Source organism: Cryptotermes secundus, unplaced genomic scaffold (assembly GCF_002891405.2).
Source record: "Cryptotermes secundus unplaced genomic scaffold, Csec_1.0 scaffold446, whole genome shotgun sequence".
NCBI lineage: Eukaryota > Metazoa > Arthropoda > Insecta > Blattodea > Kalotermitidae > Cryptotermes > Cryptotermes secundus.
Window position 1 is genome coordinate 1539443 of NW_019731271.1, and position 15472 is coordinate 1554914.

General features: G+C 38.8%; 1 protein-coding gene across 4 annotated transcripts in view; it reads left to right on the forward strand.

The window, feature by feature from the left end:
- Positions 1-15472, forward strand: part of LOC111866812 (serine/threonine-protein phosphatase 2A regulatory subunit B'' subunit alpha) — a 116237-nt gene that overhangs the window by 95845 nt on the left and 4920 nt on the right. For 3 of the 4 annotated variants that reach the window (XM_023856091.2, XM_023856093.2, XM_023856094.2), the window contains exons 9-11: positions 862-988; positions 3798-3971; positions 4672-4754. In XM_023856091.2, the coding sequence (XP_023711859.1) occupies positions 862-988; positions 3798-3971; positions 4672-4754 (384 nt within the window). Of the gene's footprint in view, positions 1-861; positions 989-3797; positions 3972-4671; positions 4755-5941; positions 5982-15472 lie in introns of all 4 variants that reach the window. The other variant, XM_023856095.2, reaches the window with a different exon arrangement.

Consider the following 15472-nt stretch of genomic DNA (forward strand, 5'->3'; position numbering starts at 1 on the left):
TTCAGAGCCATCGGCACTTCACTGCACCAGGGACGGCTGCCTCGGCTCTCCAGCGGTCATGCATGACTCACTGGGCAACTGGTGCAGCTGCTGCCACTCCAGTGACTGCGCTCTGCAGCCAGAATTCTTCCAGCAACCACGCTCTGCGATCAGGCAACTTCCGACAACTGCCACACTGTGACCAGGCAACTCCCGGCAACTGCTGCACTACGGCCAGTCAACTCACTCAGCTGCCGTAACATTGGTCAACACACCGCAGCCAGCATCTATTTCTACCGGTGCACACAGCCCTACTTCACTGGCCAAACATCCCAGCTGAACAGCCCTTTTTAAGGCCTACAAACTTTCCGAAGTGGTTTGTCTATTGGAGTATCGACAAAATCCCAGATAGTCTTACAGATGGTTACTATTGTTTTGGAGGATCATGCTGCATCAATCTTCTACCTGAAGATGGAGTTAATAAGTTTACCTAAAACATTGGTAGCCATCTACCAAATTAATAAGTGTTACGTCCCAAAAACCACAGTCTAACCCTGGCCTGGATAATTTTGAGTATATTTTAACTGTAAAAGGTCACTAACTTACTAAAGTGTGACATTCTGTGCTTCAGGTAATCCTGCTTAGGTAGGGCAGAGAGCCATATTGAACATGAACTGCTGTAACCTAGATAGAGTAATGCTGTAATATACAAATGTCAGAAGTCTTGAATGTGATGCCGTGTGTTTTGGTAGATAGGTACCAATGTTTTGATGTACGTGCTGCCTCCATATTCTACCCTAAAAATTGGTACCTGTCTAATAAACTACATGACATCATATCCAGAACATGGTAATCTTCTGCAAATGTACTTTTTGAATACAGATGCATGGATCTGGATGGTGATGGTTACCTCTCCATGTATGAACTTGAATATTTCTATGAGGAACAGCTTCAGAGGATGGAAGCCATTGGTATTGAGACTTTACCCTTTGAGGACTGTCTCTGTCAGGTAATCTTTATCACTGCTATATAACTTTACAACATACATTAAAAATATTGAGCTGTTATTACAGAATCTGGGATCTGGCATACCTCAGTTGGTATAGTGACGGGCTGTGAGCTAGATGTCTGGGATTTGATTCCCAGTAGGGGGAATAAACTTACATTTTTCTCTCTTCTACAGTGTTCAGAACAGCTCTGGGGCCCACCTAGCATTCTATACAATGGGTATTGGTGGTTTTCTTCTCAGGGGTAAATTGGCTGGGGGATGAAGCTGACCATTGTCCTCCATCTACTGCTGATGTCAAGAATGATAGAGCTATACATCCACTCCCCCATATGTTTTTTTGGCATAGTGCTTACCTAATAAAACACAAGGACAACTTTCTTTATTACTAATTCATGTATAACAAAGATTAAAGAAAGCATGATAACTGACAGTATACATGTCAGCAAAGTTAGTGCCAAATTTAGCGGGTAGAGGCAGGACTGAAATCCAAAATCAACCATAACTGCCAACTCCTTGAATATGCAGACAATGTGGCAGTTTATTCAGTTAACAGATATAGCAAAATTGGTGTATCGGAAGTGGAAAAGAACATACAAAGCACTGAACTTTATTTAAAGGAAAGCGGCTTGGAAATAGCACCAGAAAAATGTCAACTGTGTATCTTCGATAAAAAAGGGACAGCTGATGTAGAGTGGGAGATCACGGTACAAGGGGAAAAGGTTTATTCAGTCAAATCAATTAAATTTTTAGTTCTGCACTTAAAATCTAATCTACACTGGGAGGACGAAATAAATGCAATAATTAGGAAATACAAAAACCCAATGAAAATTGTGAGTTGTGTGAAGCACACTTGGTGGAGAGCGGACCCTGTAATTTTAATGAGACTCTACAAGGCCCTTGTAAGGTCGAGGATGGAATATGGAGCATTTTTATTCCATAAACTTAAGAAGAAACAAGCACAGAAGCTTGAGAAGATACAATATAGGGCAATACATGGAGCACTGGGCTACAGGAGTAGCACCCCGACCAATGTAATGCTAGCAGAATCCAAAGAAATCCCAATTTTTAGTAGAACAGTTGGGAAGGAACTATGTGTCCAAGTGTTATATGTCAACCAACCATCCAATGATCCAGCTGCTGGAAGAATTATCAGCTCTACTTGATAATCCAGGGAGAGAAGAAAATGAACAACCACTCATCAGCGAATATTACAAAGAGGTAACCTCTCTCGGTCATTTAATCCAATCAGGGAACTGTCCCCCGGCCTTTGACTACACACACAGAAGCCTCTTCTACAAGGCTAGGGTATTGTTCGATGAGGTAAGACGAATAAAGGAAGCAGAAGATCACAACAAGAAATTCAACAAGATTTTCTAAGAAAGAATGAGAAGCAGCAAATATTTCGCCATGGATGGCTCAAAAATGGAGGACAAACCATTTGTAGGATTCGCTTCGATGCGTATAAAAGATGGTCCTAGCATAAAATTCAGGATATCTAAGATAGTGTCCATATTCATGGCGGAAGCATTAGCAATTGCTGAAACACTAGATATCACTGAAAAAATTGAACCGGAGCAAAACTTCATGATTTTCTCAGACTTGGCAAGCGTGTTAAAAAGCGTTAGTAACCCCACTATAATAAGCAATACATCGCACATTACACACATGCTAAAAGATAAAATAGAGAGACTGGAATCACAAGGAAAAATATCCAATTTTACTGGAACCCGGGGCACTGTGGAGTTGAAGTTAATGAGAGGGCCGACCTGGAGGCAAAGCAAGCAGTCAAAGAAGGTAGAGATAGTCAATTACTATTACAGTAGCAGATCTTAAAATCCAGTGCAAAAAGAACGACAAAGAAGAACTTCACAGTTTTTGTCAAAACACCGAACGGGACAGAGGAGAAAGCTACTTTGAAAGGTACTACAGGAAAGGCTCGTCTCTGTGGTTCCAACAGATAAAAATGAACCCCCATGCTTTCACGTCAATAAACCATATGAGAGCAGGACACACCAGTCTTAAAGTAAGCCTAAACAGATTTAACATTGTGTCCACAGCTGAATGCGAATGTAGTGATGGGCTGCAAATGGATGAACGTATCTTCTGGGACTGTAAACAGTATGAGGACCAAAGGGCAACAGTGTGGACATCTTGTCTAAGAACAGCAGAAAGCATTACCCAAAATCAGTTACAGAGCTCTTAAGGCTAGAAGAAAAAAGATTTCTGCAAGGCATCTGTTACTTCATAAACAACATTCCTATATTTATATAAAATAGATATGTAAGAAAAGTAAAAGAAGCAATTGCACAGATTATTTACAGTATACACACAGATTTAAGTCAAGATCTATATTAACAATCGCGGGGCCACTGCTATTATAAAATAAGATGTTTATTAGAATGTGCTACAGAAGGCCAGATGGGCATTGCCTAGACCGCTTTTGTATTTACATTTTTTCTTACAATTAAAAAATCCTCACTGCCTTTAATTTCAGTTTTCTAGACCAGAGATTACAATACAATGTATCTTACATTGTTTATCCACCAATCTGCTTTGTTGCCTAGGAGCACTTCCGTGGAAGAAATTAAGTAAAAAAATGTTGTTTCACTTTGTATTCGGTTTCTGTAAGAGTTTTCTCATGCATCTGGCAAATTCCTCTTACCAGCACACCCCATGTCCTGTATATATCAGATAACCAGAAGTCTGCTATGCTTTAATAACTGAAATAAGAAAAGCAGAAATAAATGTATACGAAGAGAAATTAATGAAATGACATTATAACAATACACATTTTTATCCCCTATATTAGATGCTGGATATGATCCATCCTACAGAGGCAGGTAAAATCTCACTGGGAGATTTAAAACGCTGTAAAATGACACCAATCTTCTTTGATACATTTTTCAATCTGGAAAAATACCTTGACCATGAACAGCGTGATCCATTTGCCTCACAGCGAGACCATGATAGTGATGGTCATGAGGTGAGTGTAATAATTTATGTATTCCATAAGCATAGGTAATGCCTGACCAGTTTCTCCATTGTGCAGTGATGGCTTTAAGCTGATTATTTGACCTCATGCATGATAATATTCTTAGCAATAGCTCCACTGAGATTTCTTAGCAATAATAATGTACTTAAGACATCTTCATTTTTTAAATTATTTCAGATACTGTGAGGAGCCAAGATAGCTCACTTAGTATAGCGATGGGCTATAGACTAGATGGCCGTGGTTCAATTCCCGGCAGGTGCAAGAGATTTTTCTCTTATCCACAGCTTCCACACAGACTCTTGAGCAACCAGTCCTCCTATACAGTGGGTACCAGGGGCTCTTTCCCCAGGTGTAAATCAGCCAAGGCATGAATCTGACCACTCAGCTCCATCTAGTACTGAGGTCAAGAATGGTGGAGCTATACCTCCACTCCACCATACATCTTCATGGTGTGGTGCTTAATTAATGAAGTCCAAGGAAAATTTTTCCTTTATGCTTTTTTGATACTGTATCACTCTTACATTTTAACCCATAAAATTCCTCTTCCATTCTGGAAGCCAATTTAATATCTCTTGCAGATAACTTGCTGATTCATGAAAATGCTTTTATAGTTTTGTAAACTAAAATTTATATTACTTTCACATGCTTGTGAAATGTGGCAGACTTGTCATTTTTCATCTGCTGCTTACAGCTCTCTGATTGGGACCGCTATGCAGCTGAAGAATATGAGCTTCTAGTAGCTGAGGAAGGGGCCAGTGATCATCAAGATGAAGCGTAAGTTTTATTTAAGTTCAGATTTTTCATGCAATTACTTTCTTACTTTTTAGTCAAAGTATTTATTACAATTTTAAGGAATTCTAGATTAAGTATTATATTTAAAAATTACAACTATTCAGAAAATTTTTTTCATCTTTTGCAGCCAGACTAAATGCATACGTGAACTGATTCATTCACTGTATGGGGAAGATTTCTTCTTTCGATGCTCATGATCAAGAAATTCCCCACATTTAATGGAAACCAAGGGTTCATTAGTGTGATCACACAAGTCCGCAGTTGGTCCTATTCTTAGTCCAGTTCACATATTGATAGCCTTTTTATTTAGATCCAGTTTAATATCATTCTCCCCTCTAGACATAAGCTTCCCAAGAGATCTCTTTCCTTCTAAAACTTTTGTATACATTTCTTATCTTTCCCAAATATTCTACTTACTCGGTCCATCTTATGCTCCTTGAATTGATAAAATCTGGTTACTTCCTCTCTTTAAGGTCTAAATAGTGTTCCCACCACCCTGTTCTGAAACACTGACCTCTGTACAAAACAGCAAGTAAACTATGCTGTGTGACAGACAGAGGTGTTTAAATTTGCTACAGTAGTTTCAGGATAACATGAGGAATAGAATATGGTTGTTCAGGCACATCAGTGGAGTGGACAGATCAGTTTCCTAGCTGAGTCATGTGCCAGTGCAGAGAAGTAAGAGTAATTATTATGTGAGAGGTCAGGTCTAGCTCAGGTCCAATTTTTCTTGCTTTGCAGTACTAACGTCTCATGTCTGCTGGTATAGAAGGCTGAATGAAACACAAGAGAGCTTACTCTGTCCCTGACTAAATTAGTTAATACATGTACAAGATATGAACATGTATTTCTCAGTCATTCATCATGTTAAATCTCAGTGTAGCTCTTAAAGCTCAACAATTGTCATTGTGTCATCTAGAATCATTGACATGAATGATATGAGACAGATGACAAGACCAAAATAAATGTTGAAATAATTAAGAAAAGCTTTAAATGAAATTCTTCTATACTTAGCAGATTGTGAATATATGTCACTTATTTATGCTGGGTGAAATGAAAGGAGTAAGTTTGTTTTCTTATGGTCTCTTAATTGACAGCATGTTGAAAGAATTGTTCATTGTCATGTTTGGGTTTTATACTTTTACTGTTATCATTGTTGGTGTTTACAGGGTGTTGGATGATGAAATGTAGCCATCATACTGGCACTTAGTAAGTAAAACATATTCTTGACACTGCAGTTTGAATGTGTCCAGTTTGCTTTTTACTCAGGACCTTGTGCTTTGTTAATTTTGTTTCACTGGCCTAGGAATCCATGACAGAGAGTAAAGTTATTAGTTACAGAAACCTCTAAAGGATAAGATATATTTTTCTGACCACAAGCCTTTTGATCTGAATTACTTTGGTGTAGGTTACATAGGTGTTCTCTTGCCACTATAAATTATTATGTATTAGGATATGTTGTTGAAGTATGCAAATTCTTAAGCCATTTCAGTACTTGTGTATTGTCATAACTTAGTGGCTAGACGTGGGGTTTGGATTGAAAACTGGATTTATTGAATGCTAATAACTTGCAACTACAAATAATTATAATACTTTCACTAATCCACACTCTCTACATATCACTACTGCAAACACCATGTCTGCTCAGTCTGCTGTGTCTTCACTAGAAGCATCTAACAATGCAACTCAAGGGTGACTAACCTCTGACTGACCTCCGATTCCCTTTCCTTGTTACGTAGCCTTGGTATGAACCATATAGAAAACATAGCTGCCATGGTTCCTCTGCTGTTGCATAACAATGGCTGCCTCTTTCTTTGTTCTGCTATTCCAGCTTTCAATCATCATGTCATGGTATATTTAGTACTCAGTTTACTGCATAATTTAATCTGCCCTTCAGAAATTGTGTCATATTTTACACTACAAAACCATAAGTTTCTGGGGTACCAGATGTTTGCTTGTAAGTGAAGTTTCCCCCTTGATATCACTGATTGCCATATTACCTGTGTAAGAAATATGATACACACATATAGTTGTGCATAATAGGTTTACACAAAGGTTCCAAGATTGACTATGTGGAGTGTCAACAGTCATGTGTGTAGATGCATATAGAATGGCCGAAAGTTGTGACTGTAACCTACTTAAGCAATTTGTTCCAAACAGCTCATGTGACATTTCATTTTGTGTGTTGTTTGCATGATTGTGTAGTTTTGGTTTGGCTGCACTGTGATAGGACATCCATAAAGAAACAAAATACTTGTGTGAAATTTTGTGTCAAACTACAAAAAAGATCAACAGAAATCCACAGAATGTTGTGCAAAGCTCCTAACAGTGAGGCCTTGATGATCAGAATGGTAGCAAGGGAATGGCACAAACGTTTCCAAAATGGATGAAATTCAGCAAATGCCAAAAGGTTGGTCCAGACTTCAGTTCAAGAAAGGATTTGCTTCCTCAAATGAAATACCATTATCTAAGGAAACCATAACTGACTCTATGGGAAGTAGCAGAAGATAGCAGAACAACCACTAGCTCATGTCATGCATTTTTTATGGAAAAATTAGGGATGCAGTGAGTCTCAGTGAAATTTGTGCAAAGGCTCTTAGTGGAAGATCAAATAATTTAATGTGTTTCAGTCTGCAAAGATCTCCTGCACTGAGTGAATAATGGTGAAAGTGTTTTGAAAAAAGTTGTCCATGGGGAAGAGACTTGGGGTTTATGGATGTTGAAACTGAATAACAGTCATCACTGTGGGCGAGTACTTATTCACTGTGCCCCCCCCCCCAAAAAAACAATACATGACAAGTATGCTCAAAAGTGAAAACAGTGTTAATTTATGTAAGATTTGAGGCTTTCATGGCGGTGACTATGAAGAAAGCAGTCTTCTGGGATTTGGCACCGTGTATATGTGGTGTTAATACCACATATACACGGTGTTAATTTATTGTTTTTTTCAATTACAGAAACATTATTCATTATAAGTGTGTTACCATGGGTCAGATGATTAATTAATCTTATTAGCTAGAATTTCTGAGGTGTGTGAGGGATGCAATAAAAATAAAATAATGAGCAATGTGGACTGCAAGAACATGGCACCTCCATCATGGCAGTGCACCTGCTCATAGCCTTATTGGTTCAAAAGTTCAAGTCCTGTCAATACACAACATCCCTATATGCCTGACCCATTCCCTTGAGATTATTTCTATTTCCCTAAATAAAAATGATTCCTAAAGGATTCAAATTGTAGAGGACATCATTGCAAATACAACAGATGAAGGGAGAATGATTCAACAAACATTATCTGAACAGTACTTCCAAATGTGGAAAGGGTAATGGGAGCAGTACATTGTTGCTGAAGAAAATAGTTTTAAGGGGAATGAGTGTAATTAAGCTGAAAGTTTTGAAATAAGGATATCATGACGTGATGCCTAAAAGTCAGACTTGTGGAGTCAAATGTTGTGAAGACATCCATTGCTATGTAATGGCTTGATAAAACATGCTTCCATGGCAAAGAATATGATCACAACAGTAGAAGAACTGTTTGGGGCAGTATTTTCTAATTGTTCTGATACAAAGTTATATAAAGTACATTTATTTTTCTCCCTGTTGAGAGCTAATAACAGATTTAAAGGCTTGGATGTGGCAAATTAATTTTTAGTTTGGTAACAAAAACATTTTCCAAGTAATATTAATGACTGTATTAAAACATTTCAGTGATTTTCTGTAACATTAAAAACTGCTGACACATTTTCTCAGAAATGTCAGTGATTCACTTGATTCACTCAGGGCAGGTCCTATGACAGATCTACCTTTATGATACTCCTCAGCCATCTTATAAAATTTAAAAGAAATTTGTGGAATTAAAAAAAAAATGCCTAACATCTGCAAAGGCATATATTCTACACTGCTTATGCAGACATGAATTTTGAATATAAACTGTCTACCAAATGACATATGTTAGAGAAGAATGGCAACTCTATACAGTTCACTATGGCACACACTAAGTCTTCTCAGTCAGCTATGTCTTCACCAATTGTTGCTTGGCAGCAGCTCCCAATGCTCTAGAATCCTCAGTTCCATGTTCCATGGCTCCAGTCCTTGCTGGCTGGCACCTGTCTCACAACTCAACTAGGCATTTCCTGTGTACATTCTTCTATCAAGGGCTATTCCTTCCATCTTTATGGCTCAAGATCTGCACTTCCTAACTGCTGACTCAAGACTGTACTGCTCTGCCCATGGCCTCCTAGCCAGGGCCCAGAACTTCCTTTCTCATACTGACTGAAGACTGCCTGTCCCTGAACTCAACTCAAAGTCAAAGTCAAATTTATTTTATGACTGGTGGATTACCACCAATCAGTTCATCTTAGCATGAGGTTCCTTGAGACTCAAGTGTACATATTGCACATATGGCATGTTATTGAATATTATTCCTTTTACATTATATACAAATCCTCTTGTCAGTACAGGCTTTGCAAAGCCTTACATGTCTTGTGCTACAGTGGCAGCTTAGTTACTTGAATGGTCATAAGCTTGACCACCAACTTGTTTAAACCCCTTATATTTTATACGTCTGGCTTCATGCTGTCATATACTGTGAACATGTTGATTCTCATGATTTTGTATGACTTCTGCTTGTTGCCTGCACATTTTTGTTATATAATCATATACATGCGGAAGGTTGAACTATGGACTGATATGCACCTTGGAAAATTTCCACTGGTGTGGAGAACCTGGTATCATAGGCACTGCCGTTTTAAGAGGTAGATGTCTGCTGCAAATTCCCAAACAGGGCAAGCATAAGTCCTTAATGATCTGATCAGTATCTTACGGAGGGTTAGTTTAATGTTTGTTCTTAAATGCTCACTTTTAAACAGGGAGTTATTCTAATGATCTTAAGGCCTTATATTCAATCATTTCTTTGTGCAGTCCCCATGTAATCCTTTTATCGAAGATTACAGCTAGCTATTTTACATGATTGACATCGGGCAGTGGTTCTCAAACTGTGGGGCGCGACCCCCAGGAGGGGGGGGGGCAGCATACTTTCCTACAGATAAAAATTAAAACTGCCCTAAATCAATTAGAAAAGTAACAAAAAATAAAAATACATATAGAAAAACTTTTCATGAGTACAGGCTTTAATTACCATGAATTTCAAAATAACTAATAATTATTCTCTTTACCGGCAATTATAAAATGCATATGCCAGAGACAGCATTGATGGTTCGGCAATAGCTGTATCCTCTGAAATCCTCTGAAGTCTAGAATTTTTAAAATGCTGTGTGAGGAAATGGGTGCCGAACACACTGCTCTGTTGTTTTTTAGTGATGCTTGATGGCTTTCAAGAGGCAAGGTATTAAAGAGAATGTTTAAGCTGAGGCATGAGGTGTTCTGTTTTTTAAATGGGGAAAATCTGGCAGACAGTTTCAGCAACAAGGATAATTTTATTGAAAATGGCTTACCTCCCAGATATATTTGAGAAACTAAATATCCTCAACACTTTACTTCAAGGGAATGAGGCAACTGTACTTTCTTGGAATGACAAAGTAAAGGCATTCATGAGAAAATTAGAGCTCTGGAGAAACAGTATGGAAAGAGACACGCTAGACATGTTCCCTACTCTAGTGTCAATGGAACAAGACACTGATAATCCAGTGCTTCCAATGGGCATAAAAAGCTGCCTACTTGATCATCTCATAATGTTGAAAGTTAATTTCGAAAAATACTTTTGCAATGATTTTGATAAATTTAATTGGGTTAAAAATCCATTCGAAAATGCTCCTGGGCCATCATATCTGAATGTAAATGAGCAAGAACAATTCATCGATCTCACTAGTGATACTTCATCAAAAAGTAAATTTAAGTAATTATCTTTGTTGGAGTTCTGAATACATATTGGCAAGGAATTCCCAACTTTGAGCCAAAAAGCATTGAAGATCCTGATTCCTTTTGCAACAGCTTACTTATGCGAGGCAGGCTTTTCTGCTTTGGCAGCTATAAAGTCAAAGTATCGTTCAAGGCTAAATATTGCTAAAGAAGTTAGAGTGGCCATTTCTGATATTACACCACGTTTAAATAAACTTTGTTCTCAAAAGCAGGCCCATCCATCATACTGAACTTTGACATTTAAATGTTTGATTTTCTTTGCAGAAAAAAAATTAAATACTTGTTAGTTAAATATCGTTTCATTTCAATACATATTTTGGTTAATTGCAAGTGTTAAAACTAATTTTTATTGTAGGCCTAATATTGTGATACTTTAATTTTGAGTAAGAAAACTACTAAATAGTATGTAGAAAAACACAAAATAAACTGAATAAAACGTCAAACATACCATGGCTTCTATTTTGATAAGAAAACAGGCTGGGGCCAGAGAGTATTTTCTCTTGTCATGGGGGGGCTCAGAGGTAAAAAGTTTGAGAACCAGTAACATAGGGGATATTCCATCCATTCATTGTAAGATTGGCCACAAGGAGCCTAAGTCTATGAGAAGAGTAGATGGCCTGAGTCTTATCTTCATTGATTTTTGTATTCCAGTACTCACACCACATCTCAATGGCACTGAGATGTTTCTGTAGCTTTCTGAGAACATAACCCTGTTTGTGGTCTGTCACATGCATACAGGTGTCGTCAGCAAAGAGACCTAGATAGACACCAGTTGTTCGTGCATATCACTGTACAGTGTGGGGGACAGGATGGAACCTTGAGGCACCCCAGCTTGTATAACCCTTTGTGTAGAACTTTCACCTTGGACTGAAACTCTGAATTTTCTCTGAAAAAGAAAAGAGCTAATAAGCTTGATTAGAATGATCAAAGTTTTGAATTCTGATAATTTATATAGCAAGCCAGGGTGCCATGCTGTATTGAAAGCTATTTCAAGATCCAAGAATACAGCAGCTGTAAACATGTTATTATTGAAATTTAAGGTGAATTTCAATGAATTTGCTAATTTATTTATATCACATGGTCTTACTTTTCCCAACAGGGTGTCACTTGCAGATCCAAGCAGAGCTTGGACTCCACTCTCCATCTGTTGCTCATGATTATTATCTCACAGGTCATAAGATGTGAACTGGTTTTCTGAACAATTCACAATCACGGCTTTCTCATTTGGATGACACCTTTGGACCATACCTTTTCAGAAGTGATTTTGCACTAGGTGAAAGGGCTTGAGGTGTGACCTCATAGTTCCCTACTTTTGTTTCCCACCTTCTAGCGCCTTTCTACAGGTCATCCATCTGATGGTTTTGGAGATTCAATTAACTGCTGTTTTACATGCTCGGTCCCAGGTTACTTGCCACATTTTCCTTAACTTCCACATATATTTTAGCAGACTCTCCACAGCAGAGAGATCTTTATTAAGGTTTGAGAGTGTAACTCTGCTTGTTGCTGGCCTGTACACCAAAGCTATAATGGCAGTAAAGTGACTGGCTGCTTTATCAGCTTCTGCCAAGTTCAACTGGATTCTAGGTGAAATTATTTCAGAGGCCAGGCTTTGAAACCACTCACAGTCTGTGAATTTGTCAACTGTGTTCAAAAGCTACCTAGTTCCAGTATTATCCAGCAAGTGGAAAATGATTGGAAAGGGTGTTCTGAGTCCAGAATGTCAGAGACCATGACTTCTGACAGCCAGACATTCTTGTGCAAATAATATCAAACACATCACCATTTCCTGCAGGAGAGTAATGAGTGGGACATTGTAGTGCTGAAATTTCAAACTTATTTATATGGAGTAAATTCAGTCATTTTGCACCTAGAAAGGTTGGAAAGTATGCTATTCCAAAATGGATGTTTAGCATTCAGATCTCCTGCCAGTAGCAAGTTATGTCTAAAGTTTATGAGCTCAGTGATATCTGCATCATTCCAGGCATGGCCCTGTGACTTAGAGACTGCACTTTACTATTACCAGTTTATGCAAACCCTTGTGACTTCTATTCAAACAAGCAGAGGCAGGTCTACATGGTTGTGGGGAATGCCTTTTCTTACTGCAGCAGCAGTTTCACCTTTTCTCTCTGGGAAGTGGTCAGTTCGATAAAATGATAATTTGGAATAAAGAACCTCTCATAAGGTTTGAAGATGTGTCTCTGAGAGCAGAACCACATCTATATGTAAGTCTTGCAGCTGTTTACCTAGCTCACAGCTCTGCCTCCATATGCCAATTGCATTAAATGCTATGAATTTTTTAAGGCCTATGAACACTAGCAGCCATTTCGTTTCTTAAATTCAGTACCATTTTTGTAATGGGAGAGCTGGGATAGCATAGTCGGTATAGTGACTGGCTAAAGGCTGGATGACCGAGGGGTTGGATTTCAAGTCCCATTATGGTCAAGAATTTTCTCTTCTCCACATCTTTCAGACTGGCTCTGGGGTTCACCAACCCTCCTATTACATGGGTACCAGGGGCTCTTCCCCTGGGGTTAAGGCACCTGGCATGTGAAGCTGACCACTCACCTCCGGCTAATGCCGAGGTCAAGAAAATGTGGATCTATATATTCACTCCCCCATATGCTTTCATGGCATAGTGTTTAATTAGTTAAGCACAGGGACAACTTTACTTTACTCACCATTTTTGTAATGACCGTTATTCTGTCTTTTTCTGACACAGATTCACTGAGCTCTATCATTATCTGTTGCACTGCAGCGGCTACAGTATCAGTGTTTAGGCTAACTGGAAGCCTGTGTGTAACTGCTGCTGGGATCATGTGATGGGTATTGACCATTGATAGCAAAGAATGCTTGTTTAATAGTGTCATCACTTGTTTATCATGCCGTAACCAAGCAGTGGATGTTTCTTCTCACTCTAGAATTCTGGCTTTGAGCCCTTGTGCCACAATATCAATTCTTTGGAGACATTACATAGGAAATGCGCCCACCAAACTTAAAAAGGAAATGTTCTGTAATTAGTCACTGTTATTTATGTGACAGTTTTGTTGTGAGAAATGTTAGAGAATGTGTAATTTTTGAAGGATGGATGAATTTCACAAACACAAAGTACTGTGGGGTTTTGCCTTTGTTGTTCGTCATTACTCCGATGACAACCCACTTCTTCGGAACAGTTTGTTGGTCCTGAAAAGGACCGTGGTTGCTGAGATGTTTGATAGGTGAGGTAGTGCGGCGCGCGCCGGTAGGGAGAGAGGTTAGTTGTGGTGATTTGACTGGCCACAGCGTGGCCGTTGCTGGAGGTTGCTTGATCGCCGTGTGGCAGGTGAGTTGAAGTTGCGTGGTCACGCAGCGCGGTCGCAGGAGTGATGAGGCAGTGGCTACGCCAGATGCCCAGTGGGTTGGACAGGGACACGACCATTGGCGAGTCCAGGAGAGGTGCCCCAGTGCGTCGGGTGTGAGAGCTGGAGGGCTGAGGCAGTCGTGCCTGGCACAGCCTGCCGATGCCTCCAAAGACCGAGCGCTGGCGATGAAGCCTGCTGGCTGATGTCGCTTGAGTGTGGCTTGATCATAGACTGAAGTCAGACTGATGCTGCCGGTTTGCGGCTGCTCCTTTTTATACACTGCTCGGTGGGCGGAGCGAAGCTTGAAATTGAGGAGAAAGAATTTGCAGGGCGCTGATTGGCTAGCACGCATGATGATGTAGATGCGGGGCTAGCAGCGAGTGCAGTATAAATGCGAACGTTTGAAGCAATTTGATTGGTTAGCGCGCGTGATGGTGAAAAGTGATGTGGAAAGTGTGCGTTGCAGGAAATGCGTGATAATGTGGGATGTTCCCACAGTACAATATACTTTATGAGACTGTCAAACTATGTGTGTACACATAATTCAGACTAAAATGGATGTGAGTAAGAAACTTTTCCATTACTGTAATCCAGAAATGCCATAGTTAGTCCTTTTTTTTTTTAATTCTAAATGTTCTGTAGACAGTGCTGAATATATGTGTATGATCACGGGTTTTGTAACATTTAGAACTTAAAAATGTTTCAGAATTGTACCTGTTGTCCAAATTTACCCATATTTAAACTTATCCAGAAATGTTAAGATTACAAAATATTATGGCTCTAGCTTGTGCTTTGTATTAATAGAAGACAGTTGATGGATAACTTGAAATGTAGATAGTGAAGCATTCGCCATATTTTGGGAACCTTCAGAGTAACATATATTTTGGGAACCCACATTTCAGGAGGTGCATCAGTTCAGAAGTCAGTAATTGTTCTTTACAAAAGAATTAGAAGTTTCTCTTTACTCTCTCTGGTGGATTTAAAGATGTTTCCTTTATTTTAAGTTTTATTTTGTGCATTTTATGGCAGTTTGTTTTGTCTAACAATTTAGTATGGAATGTCTGTGCATAAGACAAACCTCTACATATTTTCCTTTTTGTTTAGAATAATTCTGTAAGTTGTATTATGATGACAGCAACATTAGCATTGCATTTGTTTATTGTTCTGTGTGTATTTATATTTCAATTTATACATAAATCATTATATCAGTGTGTTTATTGAAACATTGTTTTGTCATTGAATGAGAAATGTTGACATTTAGGCAAAGAATATTCTCAGACTTTAGAACACATTTCTGGTACATAGTAAACAGGATTTCATTATCAAACAAACATATGTTTTTCTATCTTCATTGGTTGTGTCCTGTTGTGTGTTACAGACAGACAGACACACACACACACACACACACACACAGATGTATATTCTTCTATTCAACCAGATTTAATTCTGTTGAACTTAATGTAACGAGACTCTTGGTTTTAGTGT